Source organism: Solanum pennellii, chromosome 10, assembly GCF_001406875.1.
Source record: "Solanum pennellii chromosome 10, SPENNV200".
Classification (NCBI taxonomy): Eukaryota; Viridiplantae; Streptophyta; class Magnoliopsida; order Solanales; family Solanaceae; genus Solanum; species Solanum pennellii.
In genome coordinates this window covers 6,339,511-6,363,109 of record NC_028646.1, presented here as the reverse complement: position 1 = coordinate 6,363,109, position 23,599 = coordinate 6,339,511, and the positions used below count along the sequence as shown (strand labels likewise).

The 23,599-nt window shown below is 33.2% G+C and overlaps 1 protein-coding gene and 1 pseudogene across 1 annotated transcript; one reads left to right on the top strand and one right to left on the bottom strand.

Moving 5' to 3' along the window:
- Positions 1 to 1,678: 1,678 nt before the first annotated feature.
- Positions 1,679 to 9,301, top strand: LOC107032042 (F-box protein At4g00755-like). The gene is made up of 6 exons (XM_015233598.2): positions 1,679 to 1,811; positions 2,974 to 3,154; positions 7,461 to 7,877; positions 8,017 to 8,186; positions 8,393 to 8,511; positions 8,861 to 9,301. Exons 2-6 carry the CDS (start codon positions 3,028 to 3,030, stop codon positions 8,973 to 8,975), a joined length of 948 nt encoding a protein of 315 aa, XP_015089084.1. The 5' UTR covers positions 1,679 to 1,811; positions 2,974 to 3,027; the 3' UTR covers positions 8,976 to 9,301.
- Positions 9,302 to 18,423: 9,122 nt separating this feature from the next.
- LOC107032684 lies at positions 18,424 to 19,435 on the bottom strand (annotated as a pseudogene).
- Between the last annotated feature and the right edge of the window lie 4,164 nt (positions 19,436 to 23,599).

The window sequence follows — 23,599 nt, the reverse complement described above, 5'->3', positions numbered from 1 at the left end:
TTATAGTGTACAATCAAAGCTTTCTAGGTGCAGCTGGGAACTTCCACAAGAGCATTGCTATCAACATTTACTCCATTCTTCTTACTATTCACAAACACCAAACAATTAGAGAGATCGAGTGATTTCATGATCCCTTGCTATTTGATTCAATTTTGAGCGAAAAATATAAAAAAGTCTAAAGACATTCAGATTATTTTCACAAAACAATAGTATTAATATAGTCCTTAGCGTCATTATGTAGTCAAGTACCTTGACTTTGAGTGTCAAAATTTTATCTCCGCGGATCAAAATGATTTCCACCAAATGTTTCTTAATGCATAGAGTGTTGACTGTCATTTTTTTCTCTTAAATCGAACATCACGAAAAAGTTAGATAAATAGTAATGCTACTGTAGAATTATACATGTAAATAAGTGAAATACCACTACAAAAGATCAATAAAATTAAGGTAATTGTAAAAAGACTTAATTGGTAATCCCTTCTTCGCAGGAGAACAATATATTTTAGATAAAAAGCAAAAGATAACAATAAGCGGAGGGAAGCACATACTTGAATTTCATCAGACTTTCGACATTTTTTAAAGTGGCCAACTCTTGGTACTAAACTCTCTTCACGAGACACAAGTCTTTTTTCGTTGGGAAATTTATGCAAACACAATAATGACATAAATTACTTATAAAGTCATCTGATTGGCAAGAGAATATATTTTAGTATTTCAAAGAAGATATATTCATAACCAAAAACACTAAGAAGAAAAAGAGGATTTTTATCTTGTTGTGGGTTATATGCTTCAACTCTTGTTGGCTTATATAACACAAACATCAATCAATAGAAACATCAAATACTAATCGAACCACCATAAATCAGCGAGATTCGACATTCAAAACACTGTAGGAGAAAAAGAGTGTTTTTACCACCATTACAGACAATCAATAGACCTATATTTGTGCGGAGAATCTAACATCAAAGTGCAATACAACTGTTTCTTGCAAAGACAAGTACCTACGTGTCTAATAGCCAATCAAATAAGCCACAAAGCCCAAACTATTGGTGTTGACATAAGATAAAAATACGAAATTATCCTTAAAAATTACAACTATTGATGCATTTTGGTATAGCTGCATATAGCAGTGTTTAAAAATTACAAACTGATGGTGCATTTTGTACAACTGCATATAGCAGTGCATATAGCAGTGTTCGTACACTGCTATATATATATATATATATACACACACACATATATAAATATATATGTATACACACACACATATATGTGTGTATATATATATTTATATATATGTGTGTGTATATATATGTGCGTGTGTGTCTGTGTATATATATTTACATATATTTGTATACACAAATCTGATGCATGAGATACAATAATAGTTAAAGTAAGATATATTACATTTTATACATGATACACTGATCTGATATATATTTTATACATGATACATTAATCTGATGCGCGAGATACATTAATCTGATGCAAAAATACATTAATCTGATGCGTATAAATGGGAGATTTTGGAATTTTATAAAACTAATAGGAAATAATGGTAATAAAAGAATTTAAAGTGGAATTTCTGTCATTTGCTCCGATAATAACATATATTTAGTTAGGTAGTTTTTCCATGTAAATTTCCCGCAAACTTTTGGACCGGTAAGGCCCAATTCCTTTTAAGCCCACCCCATCTCGATCGTATAGAAGAAAAAACGACATGATTTCATGTACCGATCACACAAGTAAAAAAACATTGACTGATCAAACTTGAGAACCCTTTTTCAGTTTTCTTCTTCACCGATTTCCAGGTAATTTTGAGATTTTTCTATGTGCTTCCAATTGCTTAATCGGTTTATGGGTTATTTGTTTTCTCAGCTGTATATGCTTATGTTGACAGCCATGTATAGTGTGGTCCAATTTTTAGACGACAGCAACTTTTTTCATACCATAAGATATAGCGGAGGTCAAAATTGCTCTATATCTTATAATTGTAGTATTATAGGGCTTTTTCAGTAGAATTATAATTGGATGACTGATATGAAGGTTTCTTATGTAATAATCGGGAGATATCTGGTGGAATGGCAAGTCCTTAGGTTTGTTGAGTTAATTATATGGAGATAAATAAAGGTGGGGTATTGGAAAGCTTTTGAAGGAAATGAGCATAATTTTCTATAGTGGAAGATTAAACTCTTGTATTTAAGTATCCTTTTGGTGCATCCTTGTAATGAAAGGTGTGGGCGCCTTTTGTAGAGATCCATTTTTTTTTTTTTATTGTTTCTTCCATTATTAAGGAGTATATTCCTTGCTTGATTAAAAAGGGATGAGGTAGACCTGAAATTACAGGAGTGGAAAGTAGTTTAGACAAGCATACAACCAGTTGTGGTTGATGTTTATTCAGCCGAAAATCGAACAAAATGAAAGCTAAATACTTGTATAGGCTATACTGATTTTCTAGGATTAAGACTTCAAATTCTTATTGTTACACTTCAGCTTCAGGCTATGTTGCTCGGACTCTTCAAAAATGCCAACGGGTGCATGTCCATTTTCCGAAAGTAGTGTGTTTTTGAAGAATCCGACACGGGTTCGTCATCAAAAGTAAAGAGTTCGCCCAACTAAGGCTTCGGGTACTGGTTAGGAATCCTTCTAGTTTGTTGAGGATTTTATGTCTACGTAGAGATATTGGTGAATTTAAGCAACCCTTGATTTGCGTTAAAAGACTATTTGGAAGTGGAATGAACATGGCTTCTGACATAATGGACATAGAGGATTGATTTAGTTGATGCCAACTTAATTTGGATAGAGGTATAATTAATTGATTGTTCGATCTTTTAGGGACCTGTTTGCTATTATTTATTTATTTTTGAATTGGCAAATATTGTAGATGATAGTTGTTATCTTTTACTGTTCTTCCTTTTCCATTTCTTAAATATTGATGATTTTCATGCGAATTTATATATGGTGCTGTACCAGGTTTTGGAGCTTGACGTCGATTGGATTGACTTTTATAGTGGCTGGTCAATCAGAATGGAGTCTCGGGCTGATTTTGTACAGTCTCTTGAAAGTGACGTGTCAATTAATATTCTGGCATGTTTGAATGAGCCAGTAGATGTGGTCCGTGCAGGCTCCGTCTCAAGCCTTTGGCACCATTTTGGTGAGTTACGCAAGCTGAAGTGTGATGAAAGTTATTCTTGGTAGTGACATATTAAAAAGTATTTCTTTTCTCATAATAATAACTCATCTTGCTGAGCTTCACATTTCCTTCTAGTATTGAAGCAGTCTACTGTACCCGTTTCCTATCTGAATATATTTGTTCACGTAATTGGTGGTTATGGGTATTTGAGGGCCATACCACCATAGTCTGCAAAAATGAAACCATTTTGTATCTTCTTAATGTAGATTTACCCTCATATTAATTGATCGTAGATTAATGCCGGAGATGTAAGCCATTTTAGGATTGTCAATTCACAACAGTTTCTTTGTTTGCAGCTAGACCTGTTTTTAGCAACCAGGCTATAACTAAGGGGCCGTTTGGTTATTGGTTAGAGTTATGCAGACATTAGTTATGTAGGGTTAAGTTATGCAGATATTAGTTATGTAGGATTAAGTTATGTAGGTATTAGTTATGCAGGGTTTAGTTATGCAGGTATTAGTTATGCAGGGTTTAGTTATGTAGGTATTAGTTATGCAGGATTTAGTTATGCAGGATTTAGTTATGTTGAGTTTAATTATGCGGTATTAGCTATGCGGATATTAGTTATGTAGGTATTATTTTGTTATGTACAGATCATAATACATGAATTATTAACTATTGACTATTAAACTTGTTGTAAATTATTAATATAAATTATTTACAAAATAATAATACATGGTAATAAAATGTGGAATATATTGAATAATATATATAATGCTAATATTTGATTAGCATATGTACTGTCAAAAAATATACAATTAAATTTTTAATATTAAAAAAATGTTTATATTTGCATAAATAAATAAAAATGGTAATTTTATATAAAAAAATGAAAATAGTCTATATATAATAGGAAAACAGTAAAGTTTTCAATTAAAAAAAATTTAAAAGAAATGAAAATGGTCTATATATAAAAAGAAATAAAAAATAAACATATATAGAAAACAGTAAAGTTGCCAATTAAAAAATAAAATAAATTTATAGGGTAAATGTGTAATTTATCATTTTAATACATGTATAACTAATGCCCACAACTTATTTTACCTTCTACCCTGCATAACTTTATACATAGATTCCCTCATAAGTTATGTTGGTATTAATTATGTAGGACTACAAAAAATGCAACCAAACACCGTTTTAATTAATACATGAATAACTTTTATACAACATTTAAATTCTTACCAACCAAACATGGTATAAGTAACTTTTATACCTAACACAAAACTTCTACCAAACATAGTAAAACTAATGTAACTTTTAATACATGTATAAGATGTTTCTTATACAATAACCAAACAGCTCCTAAGAGCCTATTTGGATTGACTTTTGACTTATGAGTTATAAGCCAAAAGTCTTATGGATTTTGACTTAAAAACAAGGGCTTATAAGCACTTTTTATTTTTATCCAAATACATTGAAACTAATTAAAAATTATTTTGGCTTAAAGGCATTTAAAATAAGTCAATCCAAACAGGCTCTTATGTATTGATTAATGACTCAGACTTCGAATTGTGAAAAAAAAAGAAGAAGAAACTGTCGTCTATCATAGGCAAATATTATGTTGCATATCTTGGGTTTTTTCTGTATTGATATGTATGTGTTTGACTCTAAATTGTACAACGGTAGTGTCCATGTTCAGTGGCGGAGCTAATTTTTAATAAGGGGTTCAAAATCTGAGAAGTGAACACACGAACTAGTGGAAGGGGGTTCGACATTAATTATACATATCTAAAAAATAATTTTAACCATATATAAATAGTAATATTTTCCGCCGAGGGGGTTCGGATGAACCCCCCTACTTATGTGCTGCCTCCGCCCCTGTCCATGTTCATGAAGATATTACCTATTATATTCCTTGTTTCTAGTGTTACCAGGTTTGAATCTAATCAATGAGAATGTGGCATTACCTACATGACGGGATGGTCTTGGTGATTTTGCCAACCTAATAAAAAACTAACTGTAAATGGTCCAAAAATCTGAGCTTCCTCCTCTTTTTCAAAATAAAAAAGATGAGCTTTCTCTCAAGGTGCAAAGGAGAAAACATTATGAAATGTAGTTGTTTTAAAAAGAAATCAGGCCATCATGCTGCGGGTGTCTCTTACTTAAGTCATAGACGAATAATTCTTCGAATGGGTAAACCATTTCGTTCATCTTCCTCTTTTCCTTAGAAAATAGTGATGATATAAACACAAATTCTAGTTACTTGTTTATGTTCCCAGCTTGTGTCAACTAAGGTAGAGCATAGGGCAAATGATCTGTCACACAAGTTTCATTATTATCGAGAATGTTGCACCAAAGGGTATAGTCTAACATGGATTATAGGAGGCCAGGGTTCAATTTCTAAGAGAGGCAAGCAAAAAGACGATAATTTCTTCTCATTTTTCTAAGCCTTGTTGAGCTTTTTTTTTTTTAAGAATAGGCCTTGTTGAGCTTAGTTACTTTGTATCGGTACTGATGGGAGGTATCTATACTCAATGGGTCAGTTGAGATGAAGACATATTGCTGTTTACATAAATAGCTTTGTCAAGAATGTTTGATTCCTCTGTATGTTTATTCAGATGTCCAAAATAATTAAATTAAAGAAGTGATCCCCTGTCTACTCCCCTCCCAAAACACCCCCACCTCGAAGAAAATTAAAGAAAAAAGAAAAAGAAGGATGATAATGAGGAAGAGCAGGTCAAGTGAGGTAGCCTATAGGATGTTAGATAACTTACTTGCATCCAAATGTGTAGAGAATGATTATTCGGTCAATTGTATGAATTTGTGGCTGTAACTTCAACTGGAATAAGAAACACTTTTGTTTCCTCTTACTATAGAATAGGATGAAAACACAAATGTTGTTTAACATATACACCGTTAGCTGATATAACTAGGTATTTGATTGCAAATGGTGCGATGATCTTCCGTCAAGAAGTTTGATCTAGAAGTGATCCCCATGGTCTATTTGCTATTTCTGAAGTATTGGTGATGTGATCAGAATAAAAAATTCTCAAGTATTGGTCATTTGATCTAATTTAGTGTTGCCTTCCTTGTTGCACGTGGTCTTGTAATAACGGCCTTCTGAAGCTAGTTCCTTCTCCTCCTCCTTAAGCATAGGATTCTCCTTGGTCCTTTTTATGCAACACTCTGGGTTTCCCTAGGGGACTATTTTTCTCTTTATACACAAATATTGGCAACAAACACGTTTGGCTAATAGTTCATCTTCCGAATCAAATAAATACCTATAACAAAAAAAGTCCAAAGTCCATTGAAGCACTAGAAGAACATTACTACTATTTCCAACTCTTTTCAAAAAGCCATTTGTACGCCTTAGAGTGAACAGATAATCATGGCCACAAGATTTTCATACTATTATTAAGATATACTTAACACTCAACTGTCCCAACTCTTATCATATCTTTTTTTTCATTTCTTCTTGAACAATCACAAATACTTTTTTGATGTATGGATTTATTATCAGAAATTCAATGCATAGTCTCAGCATTCAATGTGATTTCCTGAATAATCGCTTTTTCAATTATTCAATGTTAAACCATATTAGTCGGTCATAAAAGAGAAGGAGAAGGAGCTAGCTTTGCCACCAATCTTCCGCTGACCCTCGTCTTCCAATACTTCTCCAGTTCTTCAAAATTTCCAGAGAATTTATTGGCATTGCGTGATTCACCCCAGCATGCGAAAGAACATATGCCACTAATTGCAGTTGTCTCACAATACAAAAAAAGAAGCTCATTGTTTCAGCTTCCTGTCCACAATGCAGGCATCTTAAGCAAATCTGAAGGACTCTTCTTTGTAGTCTCTCATGAGTTAAACAAGCCCTTTAAACTATAATTGATCAGAAGGATCATCATAGGGGAGGTGTGTTTTAGGTCATATTCTCGATAGACGTGCCTGGGAGAGTTCTATAAAATGATTTTTACAAAACAAAACATTCAGAAGGGAGAGATTTTTACCATTCCTTAATAAGCTGCCGTCTGACCCAATTAATTTATTTGAAAGTTGGAATATTTCCTGGAAATACATTGGAATGCCAGTTGTTAAACTTACTGGATTTCCAGCTTGATAATGCCACATAAAATTCACAATCACTGTACACAAAATTAGTTTAGTTGGCCCTTTATTCAGAAAAAATATGGGGATGCCAGTTTTAATACTAGGAAGTGGGGAATGATAAGGTGAAGCAGAAAAGTCATTTGAGATTCATTATCATTTGGGAGAAGAATGTCCTTGTTTTAAGTAGAATAGTAACATTGTGACTTATTTTTTGCAGTGATTACCAATGGGATTTCCAAGCAACTATGTCTGAAAAGGTTTCCTCAGCTTTCTGGGATTGCACGTATAACTGAACCAGATTGGATAACAACAGAAGCAAATGGTGCTGGATCCAACAATTCCAGTTGGGATATTCTGAAGAGAGACCACAATGTTTATGCTTCTCTCCTTCATGCTATTACAACATTAAACACATGTCAGTGTGAATGCATAGCATATGCAGTTAGTGCCTCTAGTACAGATAGATTTCCTGCCGAAAGTGTTGCCAATACTTTAACAACTAGGAGATATCTTGGTGGACATTCATACTGGTCAAGTAAAGGTCATGCTGATCCAGATTCCCCCGAGACATTAATTTACAAATTGAAAGCCAATCTGTGTGTTATTAGTGAAATTAGTCTACAACCTTTTGAAGGTGATTGCTTCGTCTTTATTCTGTCTTTCTGTTATATCTCCCAGAGGCCTTAGATACCCCTCAATTATTTCGGTATAAGTTTCAAAGTTTTTGCACGTTTTACTTGATCCTCTTGATTAATATGTAATATCTTATTCAGCTTTTTACCAGCCGGGCCAGCCTATATACTCTGCAAAATCTGTTCGATTTCGGTTAGGACACCCAAAAAATTCACTAGACGAAAATGATGTCCTGCAAATGCCTCAGCAACAGGCTGCTGATGACAAGTTTATATGGACGTATACATCAGAAGTATACCATATGGAACAGGTAATCTTTTATAACTTTTTTTCCTTACAAAGATGGTATCAATTTTAATTTAATTTGTTTTTGTCATGGCAAGTATTTCCCACTAAAATATTGCCAAAGTAGTGTCATGTATTATTTCAATTAGTTTGAATTTTATCTATAAGTCCTCAATAGGAGCATAGTATTTTGCATGGAAAGAATTAACATATTCTAACATTGATGAGCAGAAAAACTGCTTGCAACAGTACAAGCTACCAGAACCAGTACTTTGCATTGGTGGATATCTGCAGATTGAACTGCTGGGTAGAGTTCAGAGGCAACATTCAGACAACTTGTTTTACACATGGTTAGTTTTCCGCTCTCGTCTTCCTTTAAAAAATCAATGACTCCTCTATTGCTCTACCCATTGGCAAGATTTATGCGCTTGTGTCATAAGCATAGAGATCTTTGCTGAGGCTTCTATCTACGCTAATTTCTCTCATGTGATTATATTCCTGTCAATATGTTGCAGACAATATAGAGCAATTCTTAGTGTCTTTTTTTTATTTGGTATAGTATTGGTCAGTGATGATCTTAGATTTAGCGATATGATCAGTGAGGACTCAGATAATCGCACTCAACTGATCGGAATTGAGGCGCAATAGTTGTTTGTTTATGTTGTGATTGATAATATGCTGTTTCATTCACATTTGCAGCGTTAGCCATGTGAAAGTCATGGGTGGTGGTCCTCTGTGCCCTGCATTTGACATAGATATCCTCGAACCATCAGGGAAGTTTGCGTTGAAGTACACCCCAGGAGTATTCCGATGAATGTTGCCAAGCTTTTCAGAAAACTCAAATATGTCTCCAATACCAGCAGAGGAAGAAGCAGTTGAAAATGTAGGTGTTATGGGGTTTCTGTTACAGGCTTACCATGGGGGTATTGAACCGATGGTATGGGATGAACCCATGGAATGGGATGACGACGATGAAGAAATGGATGAACTTGGTGTACTTTAGTAGTATGAACTTGGATGATAATCTCTTGTATTTAGTTTTAAAATTTCCACCAAATAACTGTCAAACTTGTGTACTTGAGTTGTTTGCCTTTGCAATTTGCTTGTGCTAGTTTTCTTCTTATATATGAGGCTTGCTTACATGCAAATAAGCAATTAATTCAGTCACAAAAAAGGTGCACCATCTCTATTGTAGGTTGGTACCTCCAAACCAACCATTTTTTTTAACCTATTTAAAAAACATAGGGGAATGCTGTTTGGATGGTGATACTCCCTGTGAGATAATACACACATATTAAGAAAATCATTCAAGAACATATTGTTTTTTGTGAAATTATAAATCTATCGAATTAATCTTATCTAATTTACTTTAAAAATTAGTTAAATTGATTTTTGCAAAACACAACATGACGAGGGAGTATAATTTTGTACTCCCTCCGTCCATAATTGTTTGTCTGTATAAGGTCATGCACTTCCCTCAAGGAAAATTTAATACAAGAGTATCAAAACTCTACATAACTTTTCAATTGAACAAAATGGAGTAATTATTAAGGGTAGAATTGGATGAAAAATAGCTAATTCTTTCTTGATTGTTTAAATTGACAATTAATCTTGAAATTTATTTTTAGCATATACCTGCCAAACATTTGTCGACGGAGGGAGTAAGTACTAATTTATTTCCTAGAAAATTTAAAACTTCAATAAATGAAAGGGTAAATATAAAAAAAAATTCAAATATTCATCTTGAACTTTAAACAATTCAATTGTTTTAAACAATGAAAAATCTCTAAAATTCACTTAATATGAAACAAAGGGAATAATTCTTCTTTGTCCAAATCGAGAAATGAAAAAGACAAACATACAAAGAAGACTATGACTTCGATGAATATGAAGTTTTAATTTTTCCCTAAATTTATTCTATGAAAAAGATTTACTTTCATAAATATTAAAGTAAACATTGCTACCAACACAATTTGATTTAAATATTCCATTTGAGCTTAATACAAATGAACTTCTTGACCTCAATGTTGAGGTACATCGTTATATTGATGAATATTTAAATTTCAGACATAAATTTAGATCCTAATAAAATAAAAATACACAACTTAAATTAAAATGGCAAGAAACATCGGAAGAATCATAATACATAAAGCTCTTAATTCACTTTCGAATTTGATATGATAATTTATTGGTGTGGGAGCTCAAGTTTTCTTGGTATAGATGACAATAATATTTGTCAATTAAAAAAATTTGAATTCGTCTAATTATAATTGAAGGGTAAAAATGAAAGAATATTCTAAAATTTATTTTAAAGAATAAACAATTAAGTTAATTATATTTGAAATATAAAAAAAATATAAATATTTCAATTATTTTGAAGCGGAAGAAGTAGTAATATAATACACACTAACACTTACGGCCTTGGTGCTAAGTGCTTAACATCCAACACCTTTCATTAATTCAAATTTCTGAAATAAACAAACATTCAAATAAAAAAATTTAACTTTCTAATGTGATTCATTAACTTTCTTAATTAGTTTCATATATTATAGTAAGATACCTTAATCATATGTACTAAATTACTTTTAGTGAACATGAAGAGCTAAATGTCACGACCCGCCAGATACCCAGGCAGATCGGGACCCGTCTAGGCAGCCAGCAGCCGGTGCAAGGGGACAAGCAGCCCAAAACGGTCAGCAGACCAAGGGGCAGGCGTTCAAGCAGGCAGCAGGTGAACAGGCAGGCGTTTCAGCCGTTACAGGCAGTTCAGCCGTTGCAGGCAGTTTTAGCCGTTACAGCCGTTTCTGCAGGTGAAGGGGCGGCAGGTTCCAGCCTTGGAGAGGCTTGTGCAGGGCCTCTGGAACGTATGGCAGACTAGGGAGCAGCTAGGAGTCCCTTTTTGGAAGACTTAGATACATTCTAGGAATGTAGTCATGCCTTGAGTGCATGAACCTAGGGGCTTGTATAGTGTAGCATTTATTTACTCTTAGTGTTTAGAGTAGTATAAATAGGTAGTCATTGTATTTGTAATACATCCACCAACATATGAATACAAGTCTTTCTTCCAAAATCTGCCTTTGTATCTCTTTCTTATTTCTCTTAGCGATCCAAAATTGTGAGAGGCTTACTTGAGTTTGCGAGATACGTGAAAGAATCGTGAGCAAACCGTCAAGTGCCGCACGGAGTCTTGTCTAGATCGAAAAGGCCGTGACAAGTGGTATCAGAGCAGGTTCATCGTATGAGAATGACGAACGAAGGAGACGGTAGCGGCGCTAGCATCACCCCCAACGTCCGCACTGACGGAGGCAAAAAGTCCAAGAAAGGGAAGAAGTAGCAGAAGGGGAATGACGTGATTCTGCCCCAGGCCACACCAAGCGACGGGCAAATATCTCACCCGCCCACTATTGTCGATGGAAGTGACGAAAACACCGGCGAGGAGTCCGTGGACGTTACTGTCGGACATGAGTGGATTGCCAGCGTCGAGATGGCAAGGCAAGCCGTTGAGATCATAGGCCAGCGCTTGAACGGAACGGACAGAAATCTCAAAGCTCTTGAAGAGTACTCCCTTGAGGAAGTTGAGAGCGTCCGGAAGGAGTTGGAGGCACGCCAGCGAGCCGAGTACGAGACAAAGGAGGCCATTACTTCCTTAGAGTTCAGATTTAGGGAAGCACTTGGTGCAGATGAGTTGCTTAAGGCCAAAGTGGCATCACTCGAGGAAGAGAGAGAGGTTGTTGGATCCTCATCACATGACCGGGAAAGGGAAGCCAGAGTTGAGGCGCCCAAGCCACCTGTCTTCAAAGGCGTCCGTGACGCGCAAGAGGTGGATAATTTCCTTTGGCACTTGGAAAATTACTTCAAGTGTATGCGGGTTCGTAGTGATGTGAACAAGATCAACACGGCTGTGTTGTATCTTTCAGAGTTGGCCATGCTATGGTGGAAGCGTAAAGAGTCTGACATCGCAAAGGGGACATGCGCGTTGAACACATGGGAGCAATTCCGTGTGGAGTTCAAGAAGGCGTTCTTCCCTAGCAACGTGGTCTATGAGGCAAAGCGCAAGATGAGGGAGTTGAGACAAAAGGGCAGCATACGCGCGTATGTGCAGGAGTTTACCACCCTTACATTTCAGATTCCCAACCTCAGGGACGACGACGCATTGTTCTACTTCTTGGATGGGCTGCAAAACTGGGCTAGAACGGAGTTGGAACGGCGGCAGGTCAGGACTATAGACGACGCCATTACGCAGGTCGAAGCCTTGACAGACTTCAGGCAGGAGAAGTCTTTCAGTGCCGAGAAGGACGACGAGGTAGGCAGTCATGATGATAGTGGGGAAGACAGTGGCGAAGGCGAGGAGCAAAGGCCACAACCCAAGAGGCGTGACACCTACGGGTCCAATGGCAAGAAGCCCGAAGATCGTGGCAACACGGTAAGGGATTCCAAGGATGGTTGCTACATATGCAAAGGGCCGCATGGTTACAAAAGATGCCCTGAACTGAAAAGTCTTGGTGCTATCCTCCGTGAGCGGAAGGAAGAGAAAGCCCAAGAGGAAGAAGTCGGGGAGACTAAGCAGTTGGGCGTGGTAAGCCTATGCGGGGCTGTCATCAGGCAACCATCGACGAGGCCAAGGCAAGATAAGCCAAGGCAAGCGGAGCCGAAGCATGCTGATCAGGGACTTGCGAAGTCTAAAGCGTGGGCTCAAACGGTCGACATCACGATCAATGGGAAACCTGCTCGTGCGTTGGTCGACACCGGTGCGGAGGTCAATCTTGTGACCAAGACGGCAGCAATGAGGTTGGGACTGCGATATAATGCAAGTAACGACCAAATCAGGACTGTCAATGCACCACCTACTCCCGTGGTTGGAATTGCGCACGGGGTGAACATCACGATAGGCGATTGGCAAGGGAAAACCAAATTCACCGTTGCTCCCATAGATATCTGTGATATTATTCTTGGGCAGAGGTTCTTCCAGCTGTGCCATGCAGTTATCGATCCTTATCTCCAACAATTGATAATCATGGAGAAGGAAGGAACATATATGGTTCCCATGGTAAAGACACAAACGCCGGAGGGACAGGTTCGTTGTACAGCCATAAAGCTCGAGAGGGTCGACGTGAGAAAAAGGTTAGCATCGGTAGCAACCATTGTAAGTTCGAGAGAAGACAATGGTGCTGAAAAATTCTTGCCTCCGCAAGCAAAGAGGGTTCCGAGCAGGAACTCTGCCGTGATGAAGAAGAAGCCGCCGAGGCACTTGCCTGCGTTGAAGGAGGAAGTTCGGAAGATCGAGTCGAGAAAGGTCGGGCCATCGATGAAGAGGATGCTCGACGGAATTGATCGAGTACGCGAGTTGATGGTTGCCCGGCAGAACTCAACGCCGATACGGACGCTATGCGACGCGGTCGTCGCATCATCAGGTGGGGGAGTTTGTCACGACCCGCCAGATACCCAGGCAGATCGCGACCCGTCTAGGCAGCCAACAGCCGGTGCAAGGGGACAAGCAGCCCAAAACGGTCAACAGACCAAGGGGCAGGCGTTCAAGCAGGCAGCAGGTGAACAGGCAGGCGTTTCAGCCGTTACAGGCAGTTACAGCCGTTGCAGGCAGTTTCAGCCGTTGCAGGCAGTTTCAGCCGTTACAGCCGTTTCTGCAGGTGAAGGGTCGGCAGGTTCCAGCCTTGGAGAGGCTTGTGCAGGGCCTCTGGAACGTGGGGCAGACTAGGGAGCAGCTAGGAGTCCCTTTTTGGAAGACTTAGATACATTCTAGGAATGTAGTCATGCCTTGAGTGCATGAACCTAGGGGCTTGTATAGTGTAGCATTTATTTACTCTTAGTGTTTAGAGTAGTATAAATAGGTAGTCATTGTATTTGTAATACATCCACCAACATATGAATACAAGTCTTTCTTCCAAAATCTGCCTTTGTATCTCTTTCTTATTTCTCTTAGCGATCCAAAATTGTGAGAGGCTTACTTGAGTTTGCGAGATACGTGAAAGAATCGTGAGCAAACCGTCAAGTGCCGCACGGAGTCTTGTCTAGATCGTAAAGGCCGTGACATTTAGCTCCCAAAACAAAACATAACATATTTCCGCCGGTTTAGTTCATTTCTTTCGGGTGTTTAGAATAATGACCTTTAAATTTAACAAGTTTAAAAGTTATCATGTAAGATATTATTTAAATTAAATTAATAATTAATTTTGCATTATAATTAATAAATAACGTTGTGTTAAACTAACTCAAAGATCAATAGGTTTGGTTAGTCGAATATAGAAATACACCACCTCACATTAATTACTCTGTATTAAAAAAAGGGAAAGAAATCTAATCGTTTCAATTTGTAAGAAGAATAATGCTAAATGGCAAAAAAAATTTGTCCGCAAAAAAGACTATAATATCTTTATTTCAATTTTTGCATTTATTCCATCATACTTTTCTCTTAAAAAAAAGTAACTTTTTCCTAATCCCAAACTCACTGAACAACTAAAATACAAACTTTTTGGCTACCAAGAAAAATAGAAGTGTTTTTGTGCATATTTATGTGTGCATAGTTCATTCGATTATTTTTAAAAATAAATATTTTTCAGTTGATTAAAAAAATTGTACGCTTTAATAAAGAAGATATTTCAAAATAAAAATATAAATAATAATAAAAATCATATACATATATATATATATATATTGTATTGTTTATAAATACTTAGGCCCTATTCTTAATTAAATTATCAATAAAATCATGTATATATATAATCAATAAATTCTATTAAGGTATATTTTTAAATTATACAATCAAAAAACTATATTAACTTTAATTATCAAGTGATTACAATTCAATGGATAACTATTGATTTGATATAACTTAAACAACTATGTAAAAAATATTTAAACATATGATTTAAATTTATTTAAATATAAAAACTATAAAATTACTTGACTGGAGGTTATATTATTACTTAATAAATATAAGTAATCATGTTTAAGTTATCAAATAGGATAACCCATGGGCAAAGACCTACAACATTGATAGATAGTTCTCTGAGGTTTCAATTAATTATATAACTAGGATTGATGTATATAAAATAGAGAAAATACATTAAAAAAAAAATTAAACTTGGTAAGAAAACTTACTTTAGCACTTAAACTATACAGGGCGTTTAAATCCCCTTCTTAACATCTTTGAAGAGATTAAATACACACCTAGGGGATGACATGGCAACAAGAGTGAGTTCACTCTCCTAATAGCGTGTGAAGGAGTTAAAAAATATTTTTTTTTAAAAAATCATACACATGACATATTTTTATTGGTCAATACATAATAAATATTTTAGATATTATTTCATGATATATTAACTTATATTAAAATATATGAATATTTTTTTTTGGCCCATAAAAACTTTAATTTTTTTTCTCTTTATTTTGTTGTCTTCCCCAATATGCATTATCTTTTCCTCCATCTTCACCTTTAACTCTATTAACTACTTCCATTTCACAATCTCTTTAGTAATCCACAAAATCCAACTCCACTATCTTATTATTGACGTTAATTTCAGACATATAAATTTTATCGATCTTCACCGGAGCTAAAAAACGTTGCTAGTTTGCTGGATTTTTGGGAGGAAGAATCAATGATTTTTTTTTATTTTTGAATTTTTTGGATACATAGGTGACAATCGGAGGCAGTGATGACAGATCTTTTATCTCTCCGGTGTTGGAGGTTTACTAAACAAGACGCGAAAGGAAGATAAATGGAAAGTAACGTTTGATTGTTGTTGTTTTGTTGCTCTGTCTAAGAGCTTCGAAGCTCACTATTGATGGTGAAAGTGATGATGAAGTGGTGATTCGGTTGTTTGTTGAAGTTTTGGAGAATCTAGTAATGGAGTTTCGATGGTGATTTGAGAGTTACGATGAAAGGAGTTTGAATGGTGGAGGTAGTTGGAAAATATGGAGAGGAAAAAAAATGAATATTGAAGAGCTAGAAATGGTGAAGAAGAAGGAAGAAGAAAGAAGTGAGGGGGTGGGTGGGGGCTGGGTATGGGGGAAAATAAAAATGGGTCAACATTTTTAATTTTAATTTTAGAAAATGTACTTTGAATTAATTAATTAGTGTAAATTAATTTTAAGAAGTGTTAAAGAAAAGTATGAAAATAATTAATGACGTGGTGCTGATATGACTATGTTATGGCACTTACATGACTATGATGTGACAAGTGAGAGTGGAATAATAATCTCAGAGTGGTTTTTAATTCATTTCAAAGATGTTAAGGAGAGTATTTAAACGTCTGTATAGTTTAAGTGCTAAAGTAAGAGCCCGCTTGGATGGGCTTAAAAAAGTAGTTTTTAAAAAGTACTTTTGAAAGTGCTGAAACTTATTTTTAAAATAGGCAGTTATGCGTTTGGATAAAAGTGTTGAAGTTAAAAAGAAAGTTGTTGATGTGTTTGGTGAATAAGTGCTGATAAACAACTTTTTTAATCTAAATGTCTGAAATACCCTTAAAAGTTGTTAACATGATAAAAGTTGATTAATTTATATTTTACATCCATAAGTAATTATATTTTGCTATCATTCACATATTTCTTTATCATCACAAATTATTTATAAGAGGATATAAACTTATTATAGATTTTAAAGATATATAATTTTGAATAAATTAAAGAACGATTTAAGATTTATTTTAGTTTCATCCATAAATAATAATAATTGTCTATCATTCACATACTTCTTTATCATCATAAAATTATTTATAAGAGGAATATAAATTTTTATTTAAGTTAATTATATATGTGCAACTTATTTACATTTTAATAATATATAATTTGAATAGCTCACTTGAAAGATTTAAGATTTATTTTATTTTCATTCATTAGTAATAATAATTATTTATCATTCACATACTTCTTTATCGACACAAATTACTTATAACAGGAATATAAATTCATATTTCAAAAATGAGTTGTTTGATTCAGATACAAATATCAAAATGAAAGAGAACACTTCACTAATATAAAAGTGGAAAAACTACAATAATACAAACGTCAAACGTTACCAATTTCATTAGCAATCATGTCACGAAGCCCCATCCAATAAGTATCATTTTGTTCTTCCATATTGTTTTCTTCATTGTTAGTGCTTGAACTTGTGCCAAATTCGGAATCAACCGATGGGATATATCTCTCATCCTCAGCCGTTTGAAATGCATCATCCACATTGCATTTTTGTTTAATATAATTGTGAATGACCATAGTAACAAGTATGATGTTCCTTTGAGTATCAATGTTATAATAAGAAATATCTCGCAAAATAGACCACCTTGCTTTCCAAACACCAAATGTGTGCTCTACTATATTTCTACATGAAGAATGCATATAATTAAATTTTTCAATATGTCCTCTTGGCTCACGCAATTGACTTGTTGCACCACGACGAAAGTCAGGAAGATGATATCTCACATTGTCTCCTTGTATGGAGCTATATATCCTTCATATGTGCATATATTGCATCCACTAAATAATATTTGTTTTCAGAAGGATGTGGAAAGTTAAGTTCTCTTCTACGAAGAGTCTCACCAAATATACGACTATCATGAGCCGCTCCTTCCCACCTAGCCCATGCAAATGTAAAACACATATTAAAATTCACAACGGCAAGAATATTTTGAGTCGGATAACCTTTACATCCCATATAAGGTATTTTGTTGATCTTGTGGCAATCTAGCTTTGACATGTGTGCCATCAAGTCATTCGTTTTTCCGCTCCATGTGCACAAGTCATTAAAAACATGCCTAACATTTCCTTTATAGACATTCCACGGATGGGCTTAAGTCCATATTTTTCTTCTAAATCTTTGGATAGATTAACAAACACCACCTTCTTTAATCGAAAATTTTCATAACAACGAGTTTCATTTTCTTGTAATATTTTTTGAATAAATATATATCCGGAACGCTTTGATGTACGATAAGGTTCAACATAACAAACACCTATATGTAAATTCAACACAACATATACATTTAAATAAATTCAACATAACAAACACCTATATAAATATTCAACACAACAAATGCATATGTCTAAACACATTTACATAAATTCAATACAACATATATATTTTAATAAATTCAACACAACAAACACATTTATATAAATTAGAACTTCACTTAAATTAACCATACAATGATAATGTCTAAACAAAATTCAAGATATTAAATAAAGTTCATGCGTACAACCGTGATGTCAAACATAAAATAATAAATTACTTTTTCCATAACAACACATTTTCACAGTTTCTTAAGGTATAACTGATAGTTATACTCCATCCAAGACTTTCAAGCTTCATCCATAGGCATCTTAAGAAACACTTGTAGAATGTCTTTTTTAAGAAACATGTTCACAAAATAGTTGTACATTTCACCCCTTTCAAAAATATTGGGAATATTTGCCAAAAAATCCATACACTTATCAATGGTGGGATCATCTACCGCATGGATGTAGCAGTACTTTTGTTAGACATTAACTCTAGTAAAGATTTCATATCTTCTTTCATTGATGCAGCTGTAAATTTTTGTCTTACTTTTTTTCACTTAATCACTAGTTCCAATACAATTACTTGAATTTGATCTTTTTATTGATGGTTTAGGAAACATAGTAGAATTCATATCTTGTGAATCATCACTTTCATCACCCCCTTCATTATTAATATTAATGAAGTGCTCCATACATCATTATTAATACCATTTGGTCTTTCTTCGTCATAATCTACCTCACTTTCAAAAAATTGGAATTGATTTGAGGCACGTGCTCTTTCCCCCGTAGCAACAATATCAAAAAGTAATACATCATAGTGAAATCATATTAGTGAAAGATTCTTATTCCTAAATTTTCTATATTGAACATCCTCCTATAACAATAAATGAAACAACAAATTTAAGCAAGTAAAATGTAACATTAAAATAAATAAAAGATATATAAAAAATGTGAAAATGTACCTTAATTTTTCGCTTCCACCAATCATCATCTGCCATAATTGTATTTCTAGTGGCATCCCATCCTATACCTGTATCTCCTCTCATCAATTGCTCAAAAAGAGTCCACTCGGCTTTCATGCCATCCCAATGGTTTTCATTTGTATTTTCGTATAGCGTCTTCCCTTTTTTCATAGAATGTTTTAATTGTATTCTTCCATCCATATTTAGATAAATGAGTGTTTGGTCTATTTCCTTTCCTAATCTCTAAGTCACATAACTCAATAAATTTGAGATGAGCATCATTATCACACTTAGCATTAGTTTGTGTTCAGACATGGTGTAATTGATCTGATGATGAAAATTGATAAGAAAATTTAAAATAACTACTTCCCATAATTTTATATGGCTGAAAAATATATACTACACACAATCAACATATATATACATAATCCAAAAAAAAAAAATTTCACAATAGAAAACATTGAAAAGGTCCCATAATATGAGTCCTATCTTCAATCATTTGTTTCCATAAAACTAGCTCATGTGGTAGGCTAAATAAGGAATAAAATATCATCTTCCCTATGGGTTGTGAAATAAAATCTACTCATTAGTATAACATTAAACTCGATTTACTGTATTTCCCTTTCTTGAGCTAATAACTTTTAGCATCTGCATAGCCACACTATAAGATGACCTGATTATCTCTTACATCTCCATCCTCCCCCTTTCCTCGTGCTTTCCACTATCTTTTTCCTTTTTTTGTTTTGTTCCCTTTTTGGTGCTTATTTAATGAAAAGGTCCACATAACAGAAATTAGAATTTTCTTGTTTCAATGTTTTCTATTGTCATAGGTAAAAAAAATAGCATTTACAGTTGTTAACATGCTTTGATTTCTTTTATCAATTAAATAAGATGCACAAAAGTATACATAATCAAAAAACACAAAATAAAAAAATACATTGAATGAAATCAGTTACAGAAGACATACAAAAAAGTATATGATAAACGAAACTCAAAACAAAATATGCTCAGAAACGAATCAGTTACAGAGGCTAAAAAATACATGATAAAAAACATAAAAATAAAGCATTCAAACTTAGGGCTTTTGGCTAGCAATTAGGATTCAAAACAACTAAAATTTCATCTTGACTCATGGTGCTATGCTGAGAAAAAACCATATGTATGACAAACCACACGTCAAAAGTGAGTAAATGAAGCAAATCAAAAAATATTATCAGCATAGATCGAGAATATTTTCGACTGATTTTGTTCTTTCAACATATTATCGGAATCAATCGAGAGAAAAGGAAGAAAGCTAATAAAAAAATAATTGAAAAAACTTATTTCAAGGTTTATCTTCACTTCAAATTGGGAGAAAAGGAAGAAGTTAAGCAGTAGCAATACCAAACGTGAAAAAGGAAAAAATGGAAGAAAGAGATGTTAGGGTTATGTGGGCAATTTGAAGATCGTATAAAAATATTAGGGCAAAAAGGTAAAAATATGGTCAACTTAAAAGAGATTTTAAGCTAAAAAAAAAAGTTTCCCTTCCCCAGCTTTTAGCTTTTGGCTGTTTTTTCTGACTTAAAATAAGTCACTTTGATAATTGTCAAACACTTAAATAAGTCAAAAATTAACTTTGAAGTCAGTTTAACCAGTTTTTAAGCTAATCCAAACAGACTCTAAGTTTTCCAACCAAGTTAAGGGTTTTTTTTTTTTGTATTTTCTCTATGATATATATGATTCTATAATTTTTATGATGTATTGACAATAATGTGTATCGAATTTTTAAATGTTGTTATTAAAATAATTTTAAATATTTAAATATAAACTAATTTAAAATATTTTTTGTGATATGTTCATTTCTAACATATTTTTTATCTTTATAAAAATATTGTGCAAAATATGTTTAATTATTATTATTATTATTATTATTATTATTATTATTATTATTATTATTATTATTATTATTATTATTATTATTATTATTATTATTATTATAACTTTACGTTCTAAATTTGACATACTTCTGTTAAATAAAGTGGTTCACAAATATCTATTTTTACACAAATAATTCAAAAACTTTTCCGTATGATGGAAGTGAAAGTGTTGATTTTTCAGAACTTATTTGTTTTAATTTTATATGAAAATTGAACTCATATAAGGATATATGATTCATCTCATAAAGTTCAATAATATATTTGGTATTTCTCACAAGTGTTTTTTTATTTATTTCAATGATTAATTTCAATTTTAAATATCTTCTTTGTGAATTTATTTGCTTATCATTATCTGAATATTTCATTTTTATTTAATTTCTTATTTTGATTCGATAAAAAATAAAAAGAAAGGGTGAGAATGGCATAAAAGAGTCAAATAAAAAAAATTAAAATTATTTTCTTTTACAGTCATATTTGTAATTTTCTTGTAGTTGTGAAAAGATCGATCGACATATCTATGATATACTTTATAAGAAGAGGAGTTTGACTTAAAATTATTTTGAATTTAATTTTATAAGTAAGTTTATTTTGTAATTTAAATTTTTATATTCTAAATTTTAAATTTTATATTCTAATTATCAATTTAAATTTTGTATTCTTCATAGATTATTTATCAGAAACTTAAGAAAGAAAGAAAAAACTACATATGTATTGAACTTTGACCATTTCACAATATTTCTAAAAGAAATTAAAAGTCATGTATGTATTGAAACTAGAGAAATTTAAAAATTAGTCAATTTACTATGTATTGAAAAACATTCTCATTTATTGAAGCATAACTAATGAATAAATTAATAAGAAAAATACAAATTAGACAAATAGGATATAATTGTCAAAAATAAATAGATCAGTTTGTGGAGTGAACTTGTATTTGGGGCAGTATGGCCAAATTTTGCAAAAGGATTTTTCCTTGTAAGAAATAGCGTAAGTAGATGTAATAAATTACTTTAATGAACATAAAGATTCAAAGCTCCCCAAACGAAATAGAGAAAATGCTCAAATATACTATCGAATTTTGAGAAAAGTCTCATATACGTTATCTGTTAAAAGTTTAATTCATTTATATCATTTTCTCTTGACAAAAGACTCATCCATACCATTATTTGTTAACTAAAAAAACTTGTATATTTAAAGAGAAAGAAGAAACTAAAAGTATTTCTCTTGAGAATTTGCTTAGAGTTTTGATTTGAAATTTGAAAGAGCTAAATGAAGTATATTTCTGGAGAAAGTCCTTATTTAAATTGAGTTCGGACCTATTATTTGAAAATCTTGTTGAAGTGTGTAATTATTTGTCCAGCTCTGATACCAAAAATTTTGAGAAAAATATTTAAATTTTAAATACATAAATAATTACTCTCTCCGTTTAAAAAAATAATCTCCTTTCCTTTTATGACTATATCTAAATTTTATGATTCCAATAATACCCTTACCATCAATTTAACAATTCACTAAGCATGAACCCACTAATATAGAAACATGTCAGATTAATATTTTTTATTGGATAAAAAATACAGTAATATTTTAAAAGTACCACCAATCAAATTGTGTTGACTTTGTCACTTTTTAAATTTTTTTTCATTTTATTCTTTCTGTTGTAAACAAAATTAGTGAATGTTAATTATATCCCTCTTATACCTATAAAAGGCATTGTAACCTATATGGAAAATACACCAAAAAATAAGGAAGATAAAAGTTTCCTATTTTATCATTCTACTAGATTATTCTCTTCTTAATTGTTATTAGTTTAATTTTAGTACTTAGTCTTTATTTTATAACACGTTATCAGCACGAGACTCTGTCATCTCAAAGTTTGAAGACTAAATTTGAAGGCTAAGGTATTACTATTTTTCTTCTTTTTATTATGGCTAATGTTACTAAACTTGAGTTCGTTGCCCTTCATAGTTCGTCAAGAACTACCTTTCATTGGTACTGGATGCTGAAATCCATCTGGATGCTATGGATCTTGGAGACACCATTAAAATTGACAATAAAGCATCAAAACAAGACTGTGTTAAAGCAATGATATTCTTACGTCATCATATTGACGAAATTTTGAAAATTGAATATCTCACAGTCAAGGATCCACTCATTCTGTGGAATAATCTAAAAGAAATATATGACCATTTGAAGCTGATCATTCATCCAAAGGCACGATATGATTGGATGCATTTAAGGCTACAAGACTTTAAGTCTATTCATGAGTACTGTCATGTTCAGTATTACTTCTCAATTGAAACTATGAAGAGATACAATTAATGATGTTGATATGATGAAAAAAACTTCATTATAAGTTATTTTATATTCTTGTTTTATTATTTCTTGACTGGACATCTAGAAATTAATCTAGTGTCTAAATCTTGAATTGACCATAAAAGACATTCGATAGACCGGAGAATATAGAGAGCTCGGTCCGCCCATTAAATTAAGGAGATTAGTGTTCAGGAGTGACACCCGAAAGACAAACATCTTGCTTAGTTAGAAAATAGGATAAA

Excerpts from the sequence above, each read along its gene's own strand:
- LOC107032042 (XM_015233598.2), top strand. The coding sequence starts at position 3,028 with ATGGAGTCTCGGGCTGATTTTGTACAGTCTCTTGAAAGTGACGTGTCA. Across the intron at positions 3,155-7,460 it reads AAGCCTTTGGCACCATTTTG|TGATTACCAATGGGATTTCC; the intron begins GTGAGTTACGCA and ends TATTTTTTGCAG. Across the intron at positions 8,512-8,860 it reads GACAACTTGTTTTACACATG|CGTTAGCCATGTGAAAGTCA; the intron begins GTTAGTTTTCCG and ends TCACATTTGCAG.